The sequence below is a fragment of the Ailuropoda melanoleuca genome, chromosome 8, assembly GCF_002007445.2.
Source record: "Ailuropoda melanoleuca isolate Jingjing chromosome 8, ASM200744v2, whole genome shotgun sequence".
Lineage (NCBI taxonomy): Eukaryota > Metazoa > Chordata > Mammalia > Carnivora > Ursidae > Ailuropoda > Ailuropoda melanoleuca.
In genome coordinates, this window is record NC_048225.1 from 109,140,608 (window position 1) to 109,165,441 (window position 24,834).

A 24,834-nucleotide genomic window follows, 5' to 3' on the forward strand; every position below is an offset into this window, starting at 1 on the left:
TATATATATATATATATATAAAGTATTCTTCTGCCGGAGTGGAAAAAAATGTTTTCTAAACCTTAAAAAAACTTACATTGTTTTTGTATGTTTAAAACATTTTAGCCTTGAGTATAGTGATTAAAAGTTGATCTCTCCTGTCACTTGTTTTCCCCCAAATTATAACCTGATTATTAGTTTATCATTTACCTTCTTTACAAAAAAGGGAGCCATTTCTTATGATTTCCAACCTGTTTGCTATTTACCAGTTTCTTATAAATCTCTGACTTTAGAAATCGAGGAAAAGAATCTTTGGCCATAAGACTATAGATTAACTTCTGAGCCTCATCAAAACATTTGAGAGTTGGTTCTGCAACATTCTTGGAGATGAGGTCCCTGGTACTGAAGTCAATGTTGATCTGTGGAAATAAGTTTGCATATCATTACATTAGTTTAATTCAGGAATACATGGTTTATACAGTTGGTAGACACATATTATTTTATTATTTGATGTTTTCTTTTTTTTTTAGAATATTTTATTTATTTACTTGACAGAGATAGAGACAGCCAGTGAGAGAGGGAACACAAGCAGGGGGAGTGGGAAAGGAAGAAGCAGTCATAGCAGAGGAGCCTGATGTGGGGCTCGATCCCACAACGCCGGGATCACGCCCTGAGCCGAAGGCAGACACTTAACCACTGTGCCACCCAGGCGCCCCTGATGTTTTTTCTAAACACAAAGTTAATCTGATGCAAAGCAGAAGAAGAAGTCATAGATTTTTTTCTGGAATGTAGAAACCATGTTTGGTTTAATTATTTTTCTTTTTTTCTGTGTGATCTTTTCTTATTGTTAATGGGGAAGGCAGTAAAAAGGTTTTCATTTGGGGAAGCAGCCAACAGCAAACTAAAGCATGCTGGATGCAAAAAGACCAACCAGACACTAAAAATTAGCCTGGGTAGCTCAGTGGGTTAAGTGTCTGCCTTCTGCTCAAGTCATGATCTCAGAGTCCTGGGATCAAGCCCTGCATTGAGCTCCCTGCTCAGAGGGGAGCCTACTTCTCCCTCTCTCTCTGCCTCTCCCCTCGCTGGTCCTCTCTCTCTCTCTCTCCATCACTATTTCTCTCTCGTGATCCCTCTCTCTCTCAAATAAATAAATAAAGTCTTTAAAAAATTATTATTTTTCCTAGGTTGGGAGGGTTGACATCGACAGAGAACAGAGGTAAAGCCTTATTTTGAGGTTGTATAAAAATGGCAAAGGTGAAAAATCAAACAAGATATTTCATGGTTTTAAATTTATTTTTCCATAAATGCTTTTTTTTCTAGTACTTTAACCCTAATACCTATAATATACTTTTCACAGACAGAACAATAACTAGAATTTAGTAGGTTGGCTTCTACTAGCACAGTCCCATTCTCTATACTTTTCCACGTTTCCTACACAGCATTGCTTTTCATTCTAATTTGTGTTTCTTTTTGTTTGCCAAAATAAATAACATAACCCCTTCACTGACTTTCATGCCTTCCACAGAATATACCTATATGTATGTGCATGTGTGTGTATGTATATCCTTGTCCCCAAACCACTAGCACACATGAGTATCCTTAGCAAGGTCTAAGAGAGATCTATTATGTTGGAGCACACCATTCATCTGCAAATCTGTAAAATGCCCCAAACCTTGTGAAGATGCTCGTCCAACTCTATACATATTCCAGAATATATTCTGCGAAGCAGAAAATTTCACATCCAAGTTGTCTAATTTAAATTGAAAATATTCATGAAGTGCAAAAGAGATTTGAATCTTAGAATTAAAAACTCAAGAAAGGCAGGTGCTATATCTGTCTTATTCATCCTTCTATTTTCTGGCACTTAGCAGAATATCTGCCACATAATAGGCAATCAATAAATATTTGTTGAATAGAATTAAAATGTCTCTTGGCAAAATGGGGAAATTGTAAAAATGCCATAATTTGGGGGTCTGGTAAAAGAAAGACTATAAATGACAATTTGTGCTTATTGAATTGAGGTTACAGAGTCAGACAGACATATAATCAAACCTTTCCTCAGCTACTTACTTGCTATTCATACGAGTGAAGCAAGTTCTATGATTTCTTTTAATCTTTGATTTCCATGGTACAGTAGGGAAGAGTAATAGCATCTATCTTAGAGTGTTTCAAGGATTAATGAGATAAGTAATATCAAAATATTTTAGTATTAGTCTAGGGAAAAGAGAAGAAGAAAAAACTTAATTTGAAAAGAATCAGAAAAAGGCCACTCTTTGTTCACAGATGTTTTCCTTCTTGAGGCATTTCAGCTACTCAGGGATCCCACATCTGCACCTTTATTTCTCTGATCATCCTCTTATATCCTCCATCAAAGTTCCAGGTCAAATCCTACAACTCCATGAAGGCCTCAAAATCTGGAATCAATTTCTTCTTCTTTATACAGGAACACGGTGGAGGGCAGTGGAAAGACTTTGGGATAATTTTCTAATCTGTGCTCTAACACTTAGTACCTTGGTGACCTGGGTTACTTTAATATTTTTGAGCAATGCTTCCTAATCATTAAGCTAGGTAGTTCCTATGTTTTTATAAGAATTAAAATAAAATGATCCTTACATTCTTTAATTCCACAAATATATATGATTATTTATTACATACTAAATTCTTTCTATACTTGGGAAATGACAACCAGCAACTAAATAAATGCATTATTTTAGAAATAAACTTGAAGGATGAGAAGAAGTCAGTCCTCTAAGAGTCTGGGGGAAAAATATGTCTAGCAGAAAGAACAACAAATGCAAAGTCCCTGATGTGAGGAAGAATTTGTCATGTTCCGAAAAGCCACTATGCCTGGATGGGGGGAGTACAGGGTGTGAGAAAGAAAGTTCTTGTCATGAGATTTGCCTATAAGTCTTGTAGGGCTTCTGGGCAGAGTAAGGAGTTCTTATTTTTCTACTAGAAACAATAGGAAGACACTGAAGGGTTTTGAGGAGGCAAGTAGCGTGATGACATGTTCTGAACCTAGTATATTGCCTACCTCATAGTGGGGATCAGTGAATAGTGGCTGCTGTCAAGCTCTTGCAGTGTTTTTTAAACATCTACGGTAGTCTGTTTCATAAATCCTATCTTATGTTGTGGGGATATGAGAATAAATGTTGCCCGTTTCCTCTTTTAGCTATGCCTTTAATTACTAAATGGCATCATCTGCAATTTGCTTAACTTTGTATCCCCCATAATAGTAAACATAGCAATTTATCTCATTGAGGCATTCATTCATTGGGGGAGTTTTCGCTGACAGCAGGGCTGGTGTGTGCCTGGTACATAGTGTTGGCTTATTATTATTATTTTAATCAGAACTGAACACCTGCAATAACTCCCCATTTCCTATTTTAAAAAGTCCAAAGCCTTGATTTCAGCATTCATGGCCTTTACAACAGAGTCCTAACTTACACATTTTTTCCCTCCTCTATGTGTGCCCTGTATTTTTACCAAGCTAGACACTTCCCTTCAAATTCCTTGTATTTTCCCACCTATGAACATTTTTTTCATACCGTCTTAGTCTACCTGAAAGTCACTCCTCTCACCAAGTCTTTCACAGTCTTTTATGTCCATGAGGTTACATTCAAGTAATATCTACCCTGTGAAGTTTACTTGTGGATCGTTTCCTTTTCGGACCCATCAAAGGATTTTGTGTTACTTAGACCATATTTACATTTTGTGCACCCTTCTCCATGCCTTGTACCAGGTAAGGATTCAATAAATAGAGACTGCATAAATAAAGTGAAAAAATGTCTCTATATTTGTTAAAAATGATGTTTAAATTTTAAAGAGAACTATTCCATTTCAACATATATCAGTCATTAATATTATTTATTAAAATAGATGAAGCTTGTACTTCTGACTTATCCCTCTTATTTTTCTGACTTGTCTGTTTTCCTACCAAGGAACTGCCAACATCAGCTATGATAGCTGAGTGATGAGCAGATATACTAATCCCAGGAGGTAATTAGTAGTCTTATGAGGCTGTGTCTTGGCAATTCAGCTTAATGTCAGTGACAAAATATCACGACCACATGTTTGTATAAATGTGATTATTTTTCTCCAAGTTCTTCAAGCTCGAAACATAGGAATCATCTCTGACACCTCTTTTTTCTCTGATCTCTCTCTCTCTGTTTTTTCCCTCTTTTGCTTTTTATTTTGTAATTTCACAGTGGCTCTTTTCATTCTCACTCCTATTTCTCCAGTTTAGCCTTTTATAATGGAATCCCTTTCCCAAATTCTGAAATTTACCTCTGGTTTCATACCTTTTCTTACAATGTCTTTCTCTTCTGAACATGTGAAAGCATAACTATATCAATTTCACCAAAGTATCAATTTCAGTATATGAATATTCAGCTGAAAATTCATTATTTTTTATAACTTAAACTGTAAATGTCTTACCTTGCCATTTGAGTTTCCTCACACACTGACTTCAATGTGTTGTTTCAAAATCTTCTGCTTTCCTTAGCAGTATCTATAAAACTGGTCTACTCTCTGTTCCCAAAGCAAATCTTGTACCTAAAGCTTGTTTATGCTGTTTTCACCATCTAAAATCGCTTTTGCCCCCACAATTTCATTCTGTACAGATTTTCCTTAACCTTTATCATTTAGCTTAAGTAGAATATCCTCTGAGAAGCCTTTCTTGGCTGCAGAAGAAAGTCACTATAATTTCCTCATCATTATACATTATTTTGATTTAAAAATCAAGAAATTTGATTACTTGCTTAAACAAATTTAGATACAAAGGCTTCTGTTAATATTAATTATTCAATCTGATTATCAGAGAAAGAAGATTTGTCACTGCAAAGGGAATTCAATAGTTCATGACATGGAATTAACTTGTTTTTAATCTGTTGTCTTTTCCCTATTTCTTTTGCTAATTCCCTTTTTCTCCGCATGCCCTTCAAAATATGAGCAAAGCAGCTATGCATTCTCTCAGTTCTATCCCAAGTCTAGCCCTAGATTTTTTTTCTTTGGTTACTCTGTCTTCTTCCCTGGCAAAATATTTGAACAAGGGTATTATCTCTAAAATAACTATAATGATATTCAGGTATGATTATTTTAACTGCAAATAATAATTGCTATTATTTATTAACCATTAGTACTGATAGACTGTCTTTATTTATTTTTTTTAAAGATTTTATTTATTTATTTGACAGAGAGAGACAGCCAGCTAGAGAGGGAACATAAGCAGGTGGAATGGGAAAGGAAGAAGCAAGCTCCTAGCAGAGGAGCCTGATGTGGGGCTCGATCTCAGAACACTGGGATCACGCCCTGAGCCAAAGGCAAACGCTTAACGACTGCGTCACCCAGGCGCCCCTGATAGACTGTCTTTATATGGCTGCTTTATGTCACCTATACACAACTATACAATATACAGTATTATTATTCCCATTTTTCTGGGAAAAAATACTATATATATGAGAAAGTAGGCATTTTATTTGTAGTCATTCCTAGAATTTATTTATTTGAAATATCATACTAAGTGGGTGCTTAGGAATTGTGTGAAGGATCTGAATATACAAAGGTGATTAAAGTGAAAAATCAGTCAAGAAGACAGATTTTGAAAAAACATTCCAAAGGAAAAAAATATGCTTTCTGAAGGAAATGAGATCTTAAGCAGATCTTTGAAGTATTATCATGAATAGGGATGGATTAAGGAAGGAACTTGCACATGGATGGGTAAACAAAAAGAAGCCCAGTGGGTTTTGAGAGGAGGAAAGGCAAGAACCTGGAAGGGAATGAAAGTACCAGATCATGTGGGACCTTGTAGTTCTTGTTAAGGAATTTTTACTTAACCTGAGAACAATGGGAAGAGTTTTTAGTAAGAGCATGATGCAAACACACGTTTGAAAAAAACATATCACTGGTGGCCATGTGGTATAATATCTGGGTATGGACAAAAGGAAGAAAAATGAGAAAACCTTACCAAAAGTTCAGGTGGGCAGTGATGGTGAATTTGCTGTGAAATAGCAGGGAATGGTGGGAAGTGCATAGATTTTAAAGATATCTAGAAAGTAGAATGAGTGAACTTGTGATTGAATAGCGCACTGGGGTGAGGGACAAAATCTTGAGGAATGGCTGGATTTTAGCAATATTCTGAAGAATGAGATGACAGAAAGTGCTGATAGATTGGACATGGGGCACAAGTGGAAGAAAATCAAGGATGATTACCAATTATTTATCCAGAGCAAATAGAATAATGGAGTTGCTATTAACTGAAATGGAGAGACTCAGGTAGAAGAAAGTTTTGAACAGAAAATCAGGACTCAGATTTGAATTTGTCAAGTTTGAGCTGCCCTTTTAAAAATATGGAACCTTGGGCGCCTGGTTGGCTCAGTTGGTTATGCGTCTGCCTTTGGCTGAGGTCATAATCCCCTGCTCTGCAGGGAGCTTGCTTCTCTCCCTCTGCCCACCCCACTCATGTGTGCTCTCTCTATCTCTCTCAAATAAATAAATAAAATCTTTAAAAAAATTAAAAAAATGAGACCAGAGAAAATCATTGGGAGAATGAATGTAAGCAGAAAATGAAGGGGATTGCCTTCCCTCATCATAGTGTCTGTTGGGTTATGAGTCAGAATAGTAAAAGAAATTGCTAAATAGCAGTCAGTAAGGAAGGAGGAAATCAAGTACTAGAAATCAATTGAAGATAGTGTTTCAATTAAGAGAGAGTGATCAGTTTTGTTAAATGCCCCCAGAGATGTCAATTTGGGTGAGGTATGAAGTATGAGAATTGGGCTGTCAAAAGTGTCTTGTCTTTTCTTCTCAAATCCCTTGAAATTTCAGTAACTGGAAAAAAAGTAAAAATGTTAGGCCTAACACACACACACACACACACACACACACACACACACACATATATATATATATTACATTCTTTAAAAGAATCACTTCTGGGGGCATGTCGGCACCCTCGACTTTGCATAACTCTCAACTAGGATTTTTGGTTGGGTTCTACCAGAAGATACATGGATAAATTTCTATCTCATAAAGCAAGGCAGGAGATGCTGAGCTTGGAGTAGACCAAAGGTAAGATCCCATCAGGAAGTGGCCTTCTAAAGATGCAGCCTTTCCAATGGTGTGATACTGAGGCATTCCTGAACTGCTTGGGAGTTACAGGGAACCTTAGACTTTGCTGACCAGTCAAACTTCTCGGTCCAGAGCTGAACAGTGTATCAGTTAATGAAATAAACAGAATTATATTACTTACTAATATGATAGCTACTTGCATTTTGTTTGTATGGATACACGCTTGAGTTTCAAGGACTCTGAGAAATATATTTCCTTTGCTTATTTTTTCAAAAGATTATGAATTATCTTTGATATTTGAGCCCTCTGCACTGTCAGTCTCAGAAAAGAAGAATTGTGATTTTTACCAAATCTCTGACAGTGGAGATGTCATCACAATCATTTGAAAAGGCCTTGACACAGGTGACATTGACAGCAATCCATTGCATGAAAATGACTGCATTCCGATGATGTTTGGGGTAGTTGTTTAAAAACAGTTTTATTCTAAAGACCCAGAATATTTTCATACTAGTGTGATTTGGTTAACTCTAAGGTATGGGAACCAAATTCCTCTTTACTACACCAGCAGTTTTAAATCCTTTCGGTTTTCAACAAATTATTTTATCAGGAAGAATACATTTTAAAGGGAACCAGCTGGCTTTTCTGTGACCCTCCACTCTGCTTTCTATATTTTTACATAATTTGAATGAAAAGTTTTCAATTGTGTTCTCACATTCAAATTAGACAGCCTTTTCCTCCTCTAGAATGTATAGCAGAGCGGGATACTGTCATTATGCACAGGATGTGTGCGTGCATATGTAAAACACCTTAGTAGAATGGAGCAGGCAGCGTCTTAGACCTCATTCACAACAGAGCTTAAAAATTACTTTTCAAATTAAAGCTGCCTATAATCATGCTTTTGGTTACATAATTCTATTTAACCACCATGAATACCTCCTGTATTGCTTCATTTTTGGCATCATTAAAGGAAAACGAATATTCAGAAATACATTCTCAAGAGTGACTATTAAAGTTGAGAATGGCAAAGTTTGTAACATCTAGAAGGAATCCATCCCTGCCCAAGACTTTATCCTTTTGTTTTATTGGTTTTAGAGACAGAAATCAGTGACACGTGTTAGGAGGTAGTATTAACATCTCAAATCGGGCAAAAGAAACAAAAGAAATCATAATACATGCAATCACACAAATTGCTAAAAATGGATGTACATAATGTATATGGATGATGTATATGGATTGCTAAACATAGATGTAGGTGAGCAAAAGCTATCTGGAATAGCTGAGTCTGATTGACTGGTGTCATTCACCAACCCAAGCATGCTAATCCAAGGTTAATTTCAGTAGCACAAAGACACACGCAAGTTCAAAAAACACCTTTTTTTTTTTTTTTTGACTTAAAATGCAGCAACCAGTTTTTCAGAGGGCCAAAATGATACTGGAAATTATTTAGAAGAAGTACTCCTGCAACTCTTTCCCCTCTTAATGCCATATTCGAATATAAACTTCATGATTTAAGAAGTTATACAAAATAAAGAGAATATGAGAAGAGAAATAAAGCTTTTGATAGAAAGGAAGATAGACTCTATGTGCCAAGACGATTTTATGCTTTTGCCTTTAGCATAAACATCAAGGTTCCCAGGCTATATTACAAACATTTAAAATAAATAGTAGATCTAGAGAAAGGAATTGGAAACCTAAAAGCATGGGCTGTAGACGGTCTCCTCATGATCCGTTGGATCTTTATGACTGTAGGACTCACTATTTTTCTCTAGGGCTCAGTTCATTTTCACCTGTGCAATGTGGGTGATTGTAATACCTCCCCAGGGTAGTGATCGTGGTGATGAGATGAGAGAGTCCCCATAAAAGCATCGTGCAGATGTTACTTAGAGTTTCTCTAGCTGTTTTCCTTCCTTTACCTCCCTTCCTCCCTCCCTTCTGCCCCTTGTCCTTCTCCTCCTCCTCGATCTCCTCCTTTTACTCCTTTCTCTCTTTCTTTTTCAGAGACCCTTTATTTTAAGATGAAATAAATAAGGAGGAGGAATTTATTGGGATCCAGGAGGGGCCGTTGCCTCAGTTTGCCCTCTGAGACACACCGTGCTAGGTGTCCTTCCCTCCTGGACTAGCCTTCTAGACACTGGCTGGTCCTTTGCTTGACTTCCTCTTCGTCTTCCTTTCCTGTCCTTCTCTCCCATTATGTCTTATTTCCCTCTGTACTCCCATTTCTGATCAAAGCTCCTGAATTACTTCTTTTGGGATACATTTTCTCATCCCCCCTAGAATTGGATTTTCGTGTTTCATGCTACACATCACCTGTGTTCCCTACCGTGACTCTCATGAAAGTTTATTGTAATTATTTTTTAACTGGAGTCCTCCCCTCAAAATAGTTAGCTTTACCTATTCAGGAGCTCTGTCCTTTTTCTTGTCTGTACCAGCATGGTTCCTGGCATATACTAGACACTTAGTGATCAGTGTACAAAAAGTTAGGAAATTAGTAAATAAGCAAACTCATTATATCTGGAGAGGACTCTAGAGTTGGCGGACACTGTTGATAAGCAGCAACTTGTGGGGCTGGACAAAAATATCAACATGTTGGGGAAATGGCACTTAAAAATGCAAAGAAAAAATTTAAATAAAAGATGGAGAATACAAAATTGGCATGACAATAATATCAAGACATGCTTCTAAATGCCCATTTTCATGGGCCTCTCTCTACCAATAATTCATATATCTATTTCCTTTCCTTGAGATTCCATTTAAAGCTAACCTTATTTAAAATAAAGACCTTATCTCAATATCTTGTTTCACTACTAGTCAAACATTATATACTTCTAGGTATAATGTGAAGAATTTCCTCTGTAATTTTTTTTTTGCCCTTAATCATTTGTTGCTTTGCTATTTTTTCCTAGTTCCATAAATTTTTTTACCCAACTAGCTTCGAAGTTTCTTTTGAGCCAAACCATAGTTTCAACCTATTTTATTTTCTTGCATTTCCTTATCAAGCTGCCTAGTTCACACAACATATTGCATTATACTTCAGTGTTTTTTAAATCTGTCTCCTGCCTAAACTGAGCTGCCCTTTCATGGAGGTCCTTTATCTTATAAGGAGGTGAATAGTAGACACAGAACAAGCATTTGCTGTTGTGAAATAAAATATGTCAATAAATAACATTATACTGCCTTCAAAATAAAAGCGAAAAAACAGACATAGATATTTTAAAATGTGTCCTGCACACACCCATTAAGATACCTTCTCCTCTATGACTACAGTTTGTTCTTTGTTTTATGAATTACGGTCTCTTCACATTTAATAAATACATTTTTGTTTTATTTGTTCAAAGATTTTATTTGTTTGAGATAGAGCACAATCTGGTGGGAAGGGCAAAAGGAGAGGGAGAAGCAGACTTCCTACTGGGCAGGAAGCCCAACAATGGCAACGCCAGGCTCTATCTCAGGACCCTCCGATCATGACCTGAGCGGAAGGTGAATGCTTAACTGACTGAGCCACCCAGGCACCCCCTTTAATAAATACATTTAAGAATTAAATATTTCATATAATAATATTCTTTGACTTAAAAAACTGCCAGCGTATTTGTTCCTAGATTGGTGGTAATACGCAGTTGAATTTATATAATTTTAAACATTACACTGTTATATGATTTGGAACATTTTCTACTATCTCAGAATGACAGTCAACATAAACATAGACATTTTTCTCTCTAATAACATATTTTTCATCCTGAGTAATTTCCTTTTCAATAAAAAGAATGGCACAAATATAATAGATATAAATGACATAGATATAACATGAATATTTAAAATCTGTCAGTGTTTTCACTAATATTTCACTAATATTTCAAAATATTATTTGAAATACTTTGAAGAGTTCCATTTTCCTGAAACCAAGTAATATCATTTTCTTAAAATTTCCAAATATTATGAAATGAGTGGTTCAAATTGAAGAATAAATGAAAGTTTAAGAATCTCTTTTACACTTACAGGTTCTTATTGTATGCAAAGTAGAGGCACTTTAAAAAATAATGCTTGTCGGGATGCCTGGGTGGCTCAGTTGGTTAAGTGGCTGCCTTTGGCTTAGGTCATGATCCCAGGGTCGTGGGATTGAGCCCTGCATTGGGGTCCTTGCTCAGCTGGGAGCCTGCTTCTCCCTCTCCCTCTGACTGCTGCTCCACTGCTTGTGCTCTGTCTCTCTCTCTGATAAATAAATAAAATCTTTTAAACAATTAAAAATAAATAAAAATATTGCTTGTCTAATAATTTTCTCATTTTCAAATCACTTAGTTAAAATACCTAGCCACACTTTTTTTTGTTCAGTATTTTCTTCTGAAACTGTCTAGGTATTGTCCATTCAATGAGTAAATCTTCTTACCTGAGACTAGTGATATGCTAACATGTTTTTATAATGGTTGTTTTCGGGTTGAAACTACAGCCCTTATAGTGACTTGTTTAAAAAAAATGAGGGATTACAATTTCCTAAAAGCTGTTCTACATGATATAAACCATAGACATGTGATTTCATTCATCATTCTCATGTGCCCTGTGTGGTTGTTATGTTCTTGCTTTATAGATAAATTATTAGATGGGAAACAGGCTCGGAGAGAGAAAACAGCTTACCTTACCACAAGATTACAGGATTTGAATTTAGGTTTAGGTATCTTTAAACTTGCAATTTTCCACTATATCACACTAACTCTCTATTAGCATAGAAACCAGAGAAAAGGTAATGCTGTAAGGGTATAAAGGGTATAAAGTCTAGTTACAATTATTATCATTTCTCATCAAGACCTAAAAGTTCAACTTTTGTTGTTTTGTTCAGTGTGCTGTCTTTGCCTATTAGAACAGGAAACTGAGAACTGTTAGTTATGTCAATTTATGGACAGGAATTGTTTAGTAAATTTAGTATAGCCTAATTGTAAATTGTCTAATTGCATCAATTAAAAATTAAGGTATGCTAGCAATTTTATAGATGAGGAAATAGAGACGCAAGAAGTTGGAAAGAAAATAAATAGGAGTTAATAGACATCTATATAACATGATTTGCCATTGTTCCTTACTTTAGGATTTTCTTTCTTTTTTTTTTTTTTTAAAGATTTTATTTATTTATTTGACAGAGATAGAGACAGCCAGCAAGAGAAGGAACACAAGCAGGGGGAGTGGGAGAGGAAGAAGCAGGCTCATAGCAGAGGAGCCTGATGTGGGGCTCGATCCCACAACACCGGGATCACGCCCTGAGCCGAAGGCAGACACTTAACTGCTGTGCCACCCAGGCGCCCCTACGTTAGGATTTTCTACCAAGAAAATTAGTTCTAATTTTGATTCTTTATATGAGTCACTTATACAACTATAATTGAATATGGAATATTCTTATATAAATCTCATTCTTGAATTAATTTTTTTACCTATGAAAATCATGTTTTCCAGCTTCCATATAATATATGACCTTGTCAAGCCTGCCTGCTAGATAAAATATCTAGAATACTTCCCACCCTTTCTTTGTCTGTACTGCTGCCTATCCAATCTCACCCCCACTTCTCATTAGCAATATCAAAATGTTTGTAATTTTCAGAAAACACTAGGGAGCTTTGTACCTCCATGTTATATCACTGTGCCCTCAGTCTGAAATATTCTTTTTTCATTTGCATCTTGATATTACTCTTTTCATGACGCAATCTTTCATGTGTGAATCACCCTGAAAATGCATCCCTTAACTCTCCAGATTTAATCACTTTTCCAGTGTGTTAATAATGAACTTTAAATGTGATTTTATTATTATATTGTTTATTGTGTATTTGACTGGTTTTATTACATGTCAGTCTCTCCTGCTCTGTGACTTCGTTGTGGGGACAGGCAGTCAAAAAATCATTTTATTGAGTCAACATACAGTTGTAGTATATTTAACATACAGATGATGGACTACAGAGAAATGCCTTGAAGACTGTAACTAATACATAAGAGCCAAATGCCCTTTAGTAATTTGGGAAGTGAAATTTAGTAATCTGTTGACCTGGAAACAATTAATGGCAAATAGGAGGAAAGATAATGACTATTTCAAATGTATATCTGTATAGTTCTTTGTTTTTAGTGAATTTTGTCATATTCAATAATAACATTTTTTGATACTTCAAGGAGAAAATATAATCTATTACTTGAAAAGCTGCCATAAATTTAATTATTTTTTATTTAGTCAAATTAATTAGATGGACAAAGTATAAAAAGCCATAAAAGTTTTATATGCTAAAATAATAACTGTGCTGCTTATTTAAATTATTACCATATAAATTCATTTTAGAAGAAAAGATTAGGAAATAAACAAAAACTATCTGTCAAAATTGATAATTTATTATATAAGATTGAATTCAGCTATAATTAAAAGATGACATTTCTTATTAGAAGACTTATCATGCAAAATGTTTGAGAATGTTATTCTAAAACAATCGCTGTTAATTAGCTGAATTCATAAAGAAGAAAAAAATATGGCTTTCAAATCAATATCACAATAAATAGGATATCTCTAGAGCTGATTTCAGGCCTCTTAGGGAATGACACACTAGTCAACTAGACAAATCTCATATACTATATTTTCAATTTTCCAGAATTATTTATTGATTCTTAGATGGTGACTGGGAAATGAATGTTGAAATAGCTCCACAGCAGTTAAAATTCTTCACCCCCTTCCCCCCCCAACCCATGAATTCCAGGCTATGCTTTAGTAACTCATATGTCTGCAAAGTTATATTACCTAATGTATCTTGCAGTAATTAATGTCCAATTAAAACTTGAACTATTGCTACAGTCAGTTTATGTCCTAGATTTTCTGAAAGTGTTTTCATTTCACCTATTCTGTTCTTTGTCCCCATAAGTGTAATAACCCTTCTCATACCATGAATCCTAATTTTGGATCAGAAAATATGATAACTATCCCCTAGGAGGAAATTGATGTTTTGCCGCTGTAGGAAAGATGACTTGTACTAGTAGTTATGTTTGGTACTAGTAATTCAATGTAGCTTTCTGTTTACTACTTATGCATTAAAATCTTGGCTTATACGATATATTCAGTGAGGAACTGAAATCATTTTAAACTATAAATTGCTTAAACTTTAAATATTAAAGGGGTATATGGAGATGATTGTGGTTTTGGTTCTGGAAATGAAATCAAATATAAATGAGGTGTTACACACACTGAACCCTTTTTTTGGGGGGTGGGGGAGCTATTATCAGTCATTCCAGGTTTCTCTCTAAGGCCCTTTCTACTTTTCTGATCTTAAAGCAGCATTGGTGGATTCTGATTACCTGAAACATTGCCTCACACCTTTGGCTAATTTTTAACGTCAAAGAAATAAAGGTAAGCAAAGCCTTCATTTGGAAAGTAAGACATTACATGCCATAATGTAGACAACCAAAATATTAAAAATGAAGAATTCATGCTGTTGGTTAGTAGTTCTCTTTTCCCCCATATACTATTCTTAATTTTTAAATAAATTATTCTATTCTAGAATTCTATTCCATGTTGACCACCATGATTTATAAATGGGAAAACAAAAATGAACTTGAAATGCAAGAATACATTTAAGTAACATTCTATAGCGTCAACTTTACAGTGATTTAACCTAAGATAACAGACACTATTTTTCAAGAGTCTGTATGTTGTGCTAAGGAAACAAAAATATTGGTCATATCTGGCACATAGTAGTTGTTGAAAAACATTTGCTGAATCAGTAAAAGATAGGATCATCCTAAGGCACTTCTGAATACATAGTGACAATTTGATTTCCCTTTAGATGGATTAAGTGTCTTATAATTGGGAGCAGATTTGCTAGGAGATGAATATTCACTATCCTGGAATATTTTACTCACCTCTTTAGGGGCATCAGCTTCAATGAATTCAGAATAAATCATCTTGGCTTTAGAAGCGATTTTTTCTGCATTTTCTGTTTTTTTGAAGTCTTCACAGGCAAGCCAGAACTCAACATTTTCTTCACTAAACTCTGATTTTAGAAATGTTCGAAAAGCATCCAAACCAGCTATAAAATATAAAAGAAAAACTTTTGTATATCATGCAGTGCTATATACATAACCAACATGAATACGTTGTATAATATAAGCATTTACTGAGTACTCAGTGGCAAATATTTATCATCCCTCTCTATATAGTCATATGTTTTTGTTTTTAAGTTTAGAAACCTTATTTTGGATCAGTAATCATAAACATAAAATATTCTTGTCTCTATTTCTCCAAATAGCTCCATTAACAAAGAAAACTTGTGGGGCGCCTGGGTGGCACAGCGGTTAGGCATCTGCCTTTAGCTCAGGGCGTGATCCCGGCGTTATGGGATCGAGCCCCACGTCAGGCTCTTCTGCTATGAGCCTGCTTCTTCCTCTCCCACTCCCCCTGCTTGTGTTCCCTCTCTCACTGGCTGTCTCTATCTCTGTCGAATAAAGAAATAAAATCTTAAAAAAACAAAGAAAACTTGTACTTTTTCTTTCTAGATCTGAAACATCAAGGAGTCGTCTCTAGAGGAAAGTCTTGACTGCAGTTACTTCACGGGAAATCCAAGAACTTAGCTTTCTACACTCAATGAAATAAGCCCAAATCAAGTAATGATGTTATACTAACTTCCAAGTGAGAATATCTTTGTCGCTATGAGTTGGTGAGGAAACAATCTGATACTAAGGAGTTAGATTGCGTGGGTTAGGGCTCAAAGCAAAGAAGGAAAGATTGGCATTTGTTAATCTTGAGTGAATATATTGGCCAATTCTAATCTCTAAACCAAGAAAATAACCAGCAAGACACTTAGTATGATTCTTTCTTCCCTCTATGTGGTGATAGGCAATTTTAAGTCAATAAAGCAAATGAATGAGCTTTTCCCCAATGTTGTCTTAAGTAAAACACTGATGTCCCCCATTCTCCCTCATGGTACCTGCTCTAATTTAGCCTGTGCATGGTGTTTTTCTCCTGCTCCCAGGTAATCTCCTGAGCATGCATTTCTCCAGAAACTTTAGACCACTTACTTGCAGGCTTGTTTACTTTGCCTTGTTTAGTATATGTTATTTCTTTTAAATTTAATCACAACAGGTAGTGTTTGTAGCCTGTGATTCCCATAGGTCCCACTTCTCCCCATTATTTGACTTTCAGCCAAATTTACACGTGTATTATTCCTATTTGAGATTAAGATCGTTCCTTCCTTTATTTTCCTCATCAAAATGTGCCCTGAAATATTCTTCCTTAGTATATCCAGAGCTCACTCAAGAAGGTAATTCTTGCTAAATCAGTTAGGGATGAGTAGGGTTGGCTAACTGAATTTAAATTAAAAAAAAAAAAAAAGAAATTCGAACCAACAAAAATGGACTGGATATTTAATTATTTTTACAACACAAAAGGTATCGGGAAAAATTGAAAATGAGAAAAATACATCAGTCTTCGTTTGACCAGTAAAAATTAAGGTTAACATCCAGAATTTTTAAAATAGTATAATTTTGAGGGGATTAGTAGCATAAATAGTGACTGTTGTATGCAATATATGTATATGTATATCTATATCTATATATGCAATACACACACACATACACACACACACATAAAGGAGTGTGCTTCTAATTAGATAGCAGGTTAGAAAGGTCATTATCACCTTCCTGCAATTGAATGGACTAAGGAAGTAGTGCCTTGAGTTCATATTATTTGGTTTTACAGACTGTACCTGTCTGAGGTCAGTATCTGTTTATAAATGAGACCGTGGATCTCTCTGAAGAGGAAAATGTACATCCACGCTTTTGCCTCGGGAGGGATTTGCCTTCCAAAACATTGGTGACTTTCTCTTCCATCTGCCACGAGGGCCCCTTTGCATGTGCTCAAAGCAGCTCTTCCTGACTGCATACTCAGAGATCTGATCCTTCTAGTTCCAAAGCAGAGACGAATAAACTTGTGGGGAATCAGGGGAAGGGGAAAATAAACTAGTGGAAAAGAAAATGTAAGGTAAAGTTTATGGAAAAGGGGCCAAAGTCAGCTGTTTGCAGGTTCTGCAGGTGGGAGGCAAAGTGATTTTAGTGAGAGAAAATAGAAAAGGCTTCAGGGAGCAAGATTAAAGCATCTAAAAACACTGGGAAATTAAAAATAGATTTAATATTTTTTTTATTATTTGAAATAGAGTTGAAATAACAAGTCATTGCAAAAGGTTATCAGGTACCAATTAAAATTCTCAGTAGAAATATTGAAGAGTGTGGATGTCGTTAATATGTGAGCACTATAAAAAATTCAATTAACCGCACATTTATTGCATTTAAAAATACATCCAAGAAGCTTCTGTGACACAAATTTAGGTTATAAAAATCCTCTTAGTAACATTCAATTAAAATTTCCATGAGTTTTGTCCGAACAATGATGAATTTGAGGGTTCAAAGCAGAATTCATGCTAAAATCTATTTCACAGAGAGGATAAAGTATACTTTAATGGTATTGGAAGAATGTTGTAGATTCCTGTCTGGCAATATTTTATATGTGTGTCATTAAGGCATATGAGGCTTCCTCCCAATGAGGATTACCTAAATGTGTCCCTGAGAGACGGGAAGTTAGAGATCAAGAAACTTATTATTTTCTCACATCCTGCAATTTTAATGAAAGACTACTCGGAGGTAATAATTATTGGCATTTTTCCCTCTCGCATCACTCGGTTTGGGACACAATGAAACAGAATAAACAGCTAAAATGAGCTAGTTATCTCTGTCTTGGACACACTATCTTATTGAACTATGCCTCTATTTTCTATATACAATTTGAATGATCAAAAGATGTCATGTGACTTTGGAATAATATGTCACATGCAATTAAAATTATATTCTCTGAGGGCACTCTCTACAGAATGGAATGGCTACTGGTTAGGCCCAATAGGGGCTGACAAATGGTCTAAGCACTAGGTGTTGAAACTTACATGAGCTGGTGCACAGTACCTGCAAGACTATCCCTACGTCCACAGAAGAGTTAGATAATTTGATGAGTCATTTAGCCATTCAAAGCATTAAAAGGTATTTTCTATTTCCAAGCTATTTTGCTGGTATTATAAAAAGCAAAAACCAAACAGCTGCTCAAATGAATCTGTGACCCTTCTACTTTATGTGGACACAAAATAGAAAATCTCAGGGGGTAGGCAGATGAAAGCATTTGCCTTCAGCTCAACATCTTCCATGCCTCTGTTCCATGGTGCTGTCCCCTAGAACTCCCCTACTCCAGCCAGCCAAGTCACCACCTGCAGAGATACTTTCTCGAGGCTTTTAGTCAACCTGATCTGTCCCACTGCTTATACACTTAAGTAAAAAAGAAACGTGCCTTTCAAAACTTACAAAAATGCAATTCCAGCTTTGATGTCTTTAGCATATATCCTTGGTTTAGAGTCTAGGAGTGATGTGGATTATTTTATGTCTACGCTTCAGGGATTAATTATTTAAGAATCATAAAATCAGAATAATTTTGTCTAATTCAATCTAATTTTGCCTATGAATAAACAGCTATGAAGAATTCATCCAACTTTATTATGTTTTAAACTTTTCTAATATTCTGGTATTTACTTTACAAATTTGAAGTAGAAATTCCATTTGATCAATATCAACAATATTAATTATTAAACATTTTTAAATTCATGTCTCTGTAGAGCCATTTTTTTTTCCTGTCTGACATACAACTGAGATAAAACTGCTGCAAAACAGGATTGTCTAAAACAGAAACAGAAGTTCCAAATGACTACTTTGAGTCAAATTATGGTGTATTTTATTATTGAAAATGAAATTACCTTATTGAGCCAATATTAAATAATATAAATACATATCCACACATGTACATATTAATACATTTAAATGTTTTTGTTTTCACTAAAAATTAGAATGTCAGTTGAAATAAATACTTTTTAGCCTCTAAGACATCAAAAACAAGTGATTTATTTAAATTTTCACTTTACAATAGTTTGTATGTTTCTTTCAACTTGCAAGAATAGTCATTATATATACATCAAATGATAATGAGCCTAAGAAAATGACAAATTTGCTACTTCCTGTTTGGGATTTTCTTTTTGTGTTAATGTTTGGAGTTTCTATAATCATGTCTTATTTTGGATCCAAACTAATTCTATTAGATTTGGGACCTATATTCCATTTAGATTTGTGTGACTGTCGGGAATCTTATGCTTCAAATATTGATCAAACTCATATTTTATAATGACTACAACTTTTAGAATTTAATGATTTACTTTTAGTTATTATATTTTTAAACTTAGATCTTACCTTGGTTGGTTAAAAGTGTATCCATATTTTCAGACCACGCCATCGTTTCTGTTGTTGGTGACCTGTAGAAACAACATCTACCCTTGACAATAGCATTGTGATCTTTTTCTTCTGTAACCTATAGTAATATTTGAGTTATGGGTATTTGTTGAATTACATAATTTAAAAGAGCTTTGCACCACTAATCAAACTGCCAAAGGTCAGCAAAAATTGTATAATGTTTTCCACAGTGGACAGCAATAGCAACATAGAGTGGGATATAATTCGACATCAGCAATTATTTATTAATCTAGTTTACAATGTTATTAATTTTTGCAAATTCTTACAGTCTAATAAAGGTACAAGAGAGATACTGCTCATGGTTCTATGAAGTATAGTGAATTTCTTCTCAACTATAAATATATTGATTGTTAACTCTAGGCTGTTCCCGAAAAGTTAGCATGATAGCAATTGTGATGAATGAACTATTTTCTAAGTTTTCACAGTATATAAAATTATCCATGTCATAATTAGGTATCTCAAAAAGGTTAAAAAAAAGTTTCAGTTAAGGATTTCTAACATGTCATGATCTTAAAAGTGTTTATTTATAGCATATAGAGAAACCTTTGCCCCACTCCGAGATAGCCTTTATTTCTCCTTAGACTGGTATGCTTCCAGTTCTGGGATGATTTATTTAAATCTAGAAATCTGTCAGGACAGAGCAGTATCTTTTCCAAAGCAGTCAAAAAATTTATAGACTTAGGTCTTCTGAAGAAGGTATACTTTTGGGGATGTGATGTAGAAATAGTAAATCAGGTTTAAGATATAAACTTTCTGAGACGCAAATATATCATGCATTATTCCCCTTAATAAACTAAGATCCTGATGAGATAAGCTCCTATCCACAGAAAACATCTGCTGCCCAGAAAGAAAAATCTTAGATTATGTAACTGTGATGTGCAAATGACTTACTTATGGAAAGCAATAAGCTAATTGAAAGTTTTTATTAAAATAATTGATGATAAAATAGAGTTTCATATTTAGTCATTCTTATAAAATTTTACCTTTGCATATCAAGGTGACTGGTCTTAAATGTGCTATGTGAAGTGATCTCTATGCTTTTATATTGTATTATTTCTTGTAATTTGCTGACGTTTTTATTATTTGTGTTGGGATCGATAGTGCTCCCTTCTGCTGTTGCAGATGTGGTTGTGTTTTCAGATAATGGTTGTCCTTATACAGGGTACAGAGAGGAGGCTCTGTGACTGGAGATTCATTTTACTGTCTTCCATTACTTACATTTCCTGTCTGAAACTTTCTTCCCTGATGGTAGGCAGATGATTTTCCTTTCTCCCTTGATTTACTAAAGCTTAAGGATGCAAGATTTTTCTGTGAAACCATCTTGAAATAGTGGCTTTTCATTCAAATGGACTTTTAAATAATTTAGGTTGTTTAATTTCTTTTTTTCATTGATGGAGAAGGAGACCCAAACCTAGATTTAAATTTACATTGAAGAGCTTCTGTGCACTGTAAAACCTGTTACCCTAATAAGCTTATGTTATATTTCATGATTCAAATATTAGGTCTTGTAGGAATTCTATCAAATAGTGCTAAAATTATCGTATGATCACTTAAAATGCACATGTTCAAAAATGTCTCTATTTGAAGATTGATATTTGGTGGTTAACAGAGTTTTCAGTTTACAAACCACTTAGTATGAGCGAAATGCATGCTAATGAACAGGGCAGTGAGAAGTTTGGAGCCCAAGCCTGGCCACACAGTACACCCATTTTGAATGAGGAGCAGTCACCAAAAAAAGCACTCAGGAAACCAAACAAAACCAAAAACAAACACCCCTGAGTAACAATCTCGGAAAATAACACTCAGGGATGAACACACACTTCCCTGTTGTGTGAGGTCTCTGATGAAAGGAATAAATAATTGTTATTTTCCGCTACCAAGAACAGCATGTCTGGTCCAAAAATGTTTGTTAAACATATAAACAAATAATGAATGAATGGCCAAACCCCAAATAGTGGCAGGTATTAAAACCTTCAATGGAGGCAGAGCAATGGCTTTCAAGATGCTGGTAGGTGACAGTGATAAGAAGGCTATTGAAAGTTATAGCTGAATTGCATTAGCGTCAAAGGGTGTAATTAACAGTGGAGGGAAGACAGACAGGATGTGAAAGCTTCCCAGGGGAGCGACAGACCAGCGACTCTCGTCCCCAAGGGATGTGAAATTGGAGAAAATGGGCAACATCCCTTCTAGAAGGCATCAAGGCAAGTCATCTCTTTTAGGGAGAGTCAGATTTTGCTTATGTCAAAAGCAAAAGGAATATTCAGGGGAGACCTTATCAGATGTAAAGAAGTCTTTTAGGAATGGAAGTATTTAAATAAATGGTAGCTATTCTTGTTACCTTCATTAAGGTAGGAAAACCATAAAAACAAAGGAAGAAAACAGTCTGGAAAATGGTGTGAAACCAAGGACAAAAGAAAAATTTTAATGTTTTGAATTAGGGAGGTATACTAGATTATTATTTTCTAAGGATAGAGAATACTATAGGTGATAGAATTAGAGATACTTGGATATTCCTGTATTACTTAGGTCCACCAGATTTTCCATTATTATAAAAGGGAAATCTGCCCTTTAGCTCTCTGAAGGAATACCCCTCCTGGTGTGTTATAAATCTTGGGATGCTCTCAGCTCACTATTTTCTAATCAATTTCAAGTTTTGACTTGAAAGGTTCAATTTTGACTACCTGATATGAATGCCGTATTCACTTTTCCGGAGCTCGGCAAGAGGCAACTATTTAAAGGAATAATGTTCTTAATTTGCTGTTTAAATTTTTAAATTCTGGGTTGATTGTATATTTATAATTCTGTGGAAGAGTAAATGATTGTTATATATGAATAAACTGAAATAATATTTTTGCTAGCATCAAAATGTTCAACAATGCATTGAATGTTCAATCTGTAGCACACTGTGTTAGGCATGTCATATACTTTACCTTATTTAATCTTGGAAATGACAGTCTGTTTTAATTCTACACTACCAGTGAATAAGGAGCCTCAGAGATGCTGATGACTGGTGCAATGCCTTGCATGTACTAAAGGGCAGTTAGAATTCAAACACAGGTGTGTCTCCTTATAACCCAAACTCTTCTTACAATTCTTCCTAGAATGGATGAGTCAATAAACACATGCTCACAATTTGCTCATGTTTTGGAACATTTGTAATAAATACTTTGAAAATCCTTTTTCTGTAAGAGTTTATTGCATTTCACACAAATATTTCCTTTAAATATTAGCTGAATTGCGATAATTGAGTACTCAACAGAGTTTTCAGAGGATAGATTCTTAAATCTCATACGTTGTCAAATGAAAATAGGACATTGCTCATTTTAGATGTGAGTGAGAAATACATTTTATGTTTTAAAAAATGCAACTATGCAAATGTTAAGAAAGAAACTATTGAATTCAAATTGGGGGGAAAAAAGAAGGTGGCTGATTTAAAAATGTACTGACTTGGTTAAATTTTACTTGGTATGTGTTACCTTAAGTAAATGAATAATGTACCACTCTATCATTTCTTTCTCTTTTTCTTTTCTTTTGATTTTAGTTGTAACTCTAACTGAGCTTTTGTCTGACTCTTCTCATTTGTGAGTGTGTGTGCATTTCCTGTATAATTGTGATGCATAATCAGAGTAACTTTTCATATGTGTATGATTTGCCATGAAAATTCACCATGTATCTGGAGCCAAAATTGCACTTAGTGTTTCATGGGGTTTGGCTGATTTCCTTTCTGTTTCCTTCATTAAGTGAGTGCCATCAAGGCCAGCAGTCCCCATATTATGTGTCCGGAGAAGAGCCAGGCCAGATGGGAACTGCATGAAAGCTACCAGTTATCTTGCTAATTGTGCCAGCTAGAACCAGTTGTATTGCATTAAAATATGTGGAATCCAACAACTTAGCTGTTCACACTCAATTAGCAGTGTGCTGGAGAATAGTAAATTCAAGCAAGGAGCCCATGTGCTCCAGGAAGTGACAGCTGCTTCCTTACCCAGCATTTAATATCTGTTTTCAAATTTCTTAATAAATATTGCAAAAATGAATAATTTTTGCAAGGATCATACATATCTTTTGTCTCAAACTCTAACATTTAATAATTTTGAAAAGCTTCACATAAAAAAAAGCTCACTGTTTTTTCTCCCCTGTATAACCTTTCTTTATTTTAGCAAATACAATGAATTAACTGCAAAAGCAAGTCATGAATTGTTGACATATTTTAGAAAAGAAGAAATCAATAGAGAAAGGGGAAAAAATAAATCAGCAAGAAAGACAACAATTAGCATATTTATCATAAATGAAGGAAACAAAACATCGAGACTAATGAAGGCTCAAGTGTTTCATTTGTACATCTTCTGAGATAAAAATAGCTTTAAACAGCAACTCACTTCACTGGCATTGTTCGTTCCACTGTCTGACTGTCACAGATGATGCCGAAATTTCTTTTTCTGACTGATCTTCAAGCTGAAGGTAATGTGACAGCAGGAACATTACAATTAGTATGCAAATACCTATCCCCTGGGTTACAAATTGGCATTCTTTAAATCATGCTATGCTCAGCTTTTTTTGTTTTGTTGTTGACTTTTCACTGGTCAAAACACTTAAACTTCTAAATAACAAATAACCCTTTGAATAAATGTGACATTTCTCTGAGTCTGTGGCATAAGTGAAATAAATTCCATTTGAAAGTTTGGTTTCTAAAGTTCATATACATCCACTTACTGGACAACTATTGTTCACATGAGGTTAAATCAACTCGGAAAGAAAAGCATATAAAATTTAATATTCACCTTTAGATCTTTCGTCTGTCTAAAAGATCATTTTATTCCCTTTGTTCTTTGATTTTTCAGAAAGTCTAAGGAAACTCTACTTTTAATACACTTATCTTCAATAACTATGTGGTTTAAGTATTCTCACAATTTTACTTGTGGACTAAAATGTTCTAGTACAAGGCATTATATTTTTTCACAATGTATGCACTTTTTTTTAGCTTAATAATATACATTTCTCTGTTTCTTTTAACCATGAATCTCATGGCATGTTCTGCCAATATTTCTTTATGCAATGCTGATGTTGAAGCTAATATGCTTGCATATACTTATTAAAATAAAGTCTGTATATTGGTATTTTTATTTGGCGTCAAAGTTTTGTACAGGTAACTCTATGCTTCATCAAGCTTTTATCTCAATATAACAGAGTTCTTCCGTAGCAAAATTCCACCAGGATATATTTATGACCCTCAAAATAAATTGAACACTTCAGAAAGATTGATGATTTTCAGGGTCAGAGAAAGAAAGGAGTCAGAAGACCACAGAAAATCTGCTTCTCCCTGACTTAGTATTGAAGCAGGCCCATTTAGTTGATCTATAGAAATGCCAGAGGGCACCTAGAAGGCAAGTGGCCCTGGGCTAATGAGACTGACAGAAGTGGAAGAGATGACTCAGAAAGTCAGTGTATCATTAAGAA

The 24,834-nt window shown here is 34.9% G+C and overlaps 1 protein-coding gene and 1 long non-coding RNA gene across 2 annotated transcripts in view; one reads left to right on the forward strand and one right to left on the reverse strand.

The window, feature by feature from the left end:
- LOC117803264 overlaps positions 1–24,834 on the forward strand; it is a 174,596-nt gene that overhangs the window by 121,743 nt on the left and 28,019 nt on the right. The window lies entirely within an intron of this gene.
- On the reverse strand, positions 195–23,767 carry RGS21 (regulator of G protein signaling 21). Its single transcript, XM_002928088.1, has 4 exons — positions 23,757–23,767; positions 19,321–19,397; positions 14,911–15,077; positions 195–398 (listed from the first exon to the last, which is right to left on the reverse strand). Exons 1-4 carry the CDS (start codon positions 23,765–23,767, stop codon positions 195–197), a joined length of 459 nt encoding a protein of 152 aa, XP_002928134.1.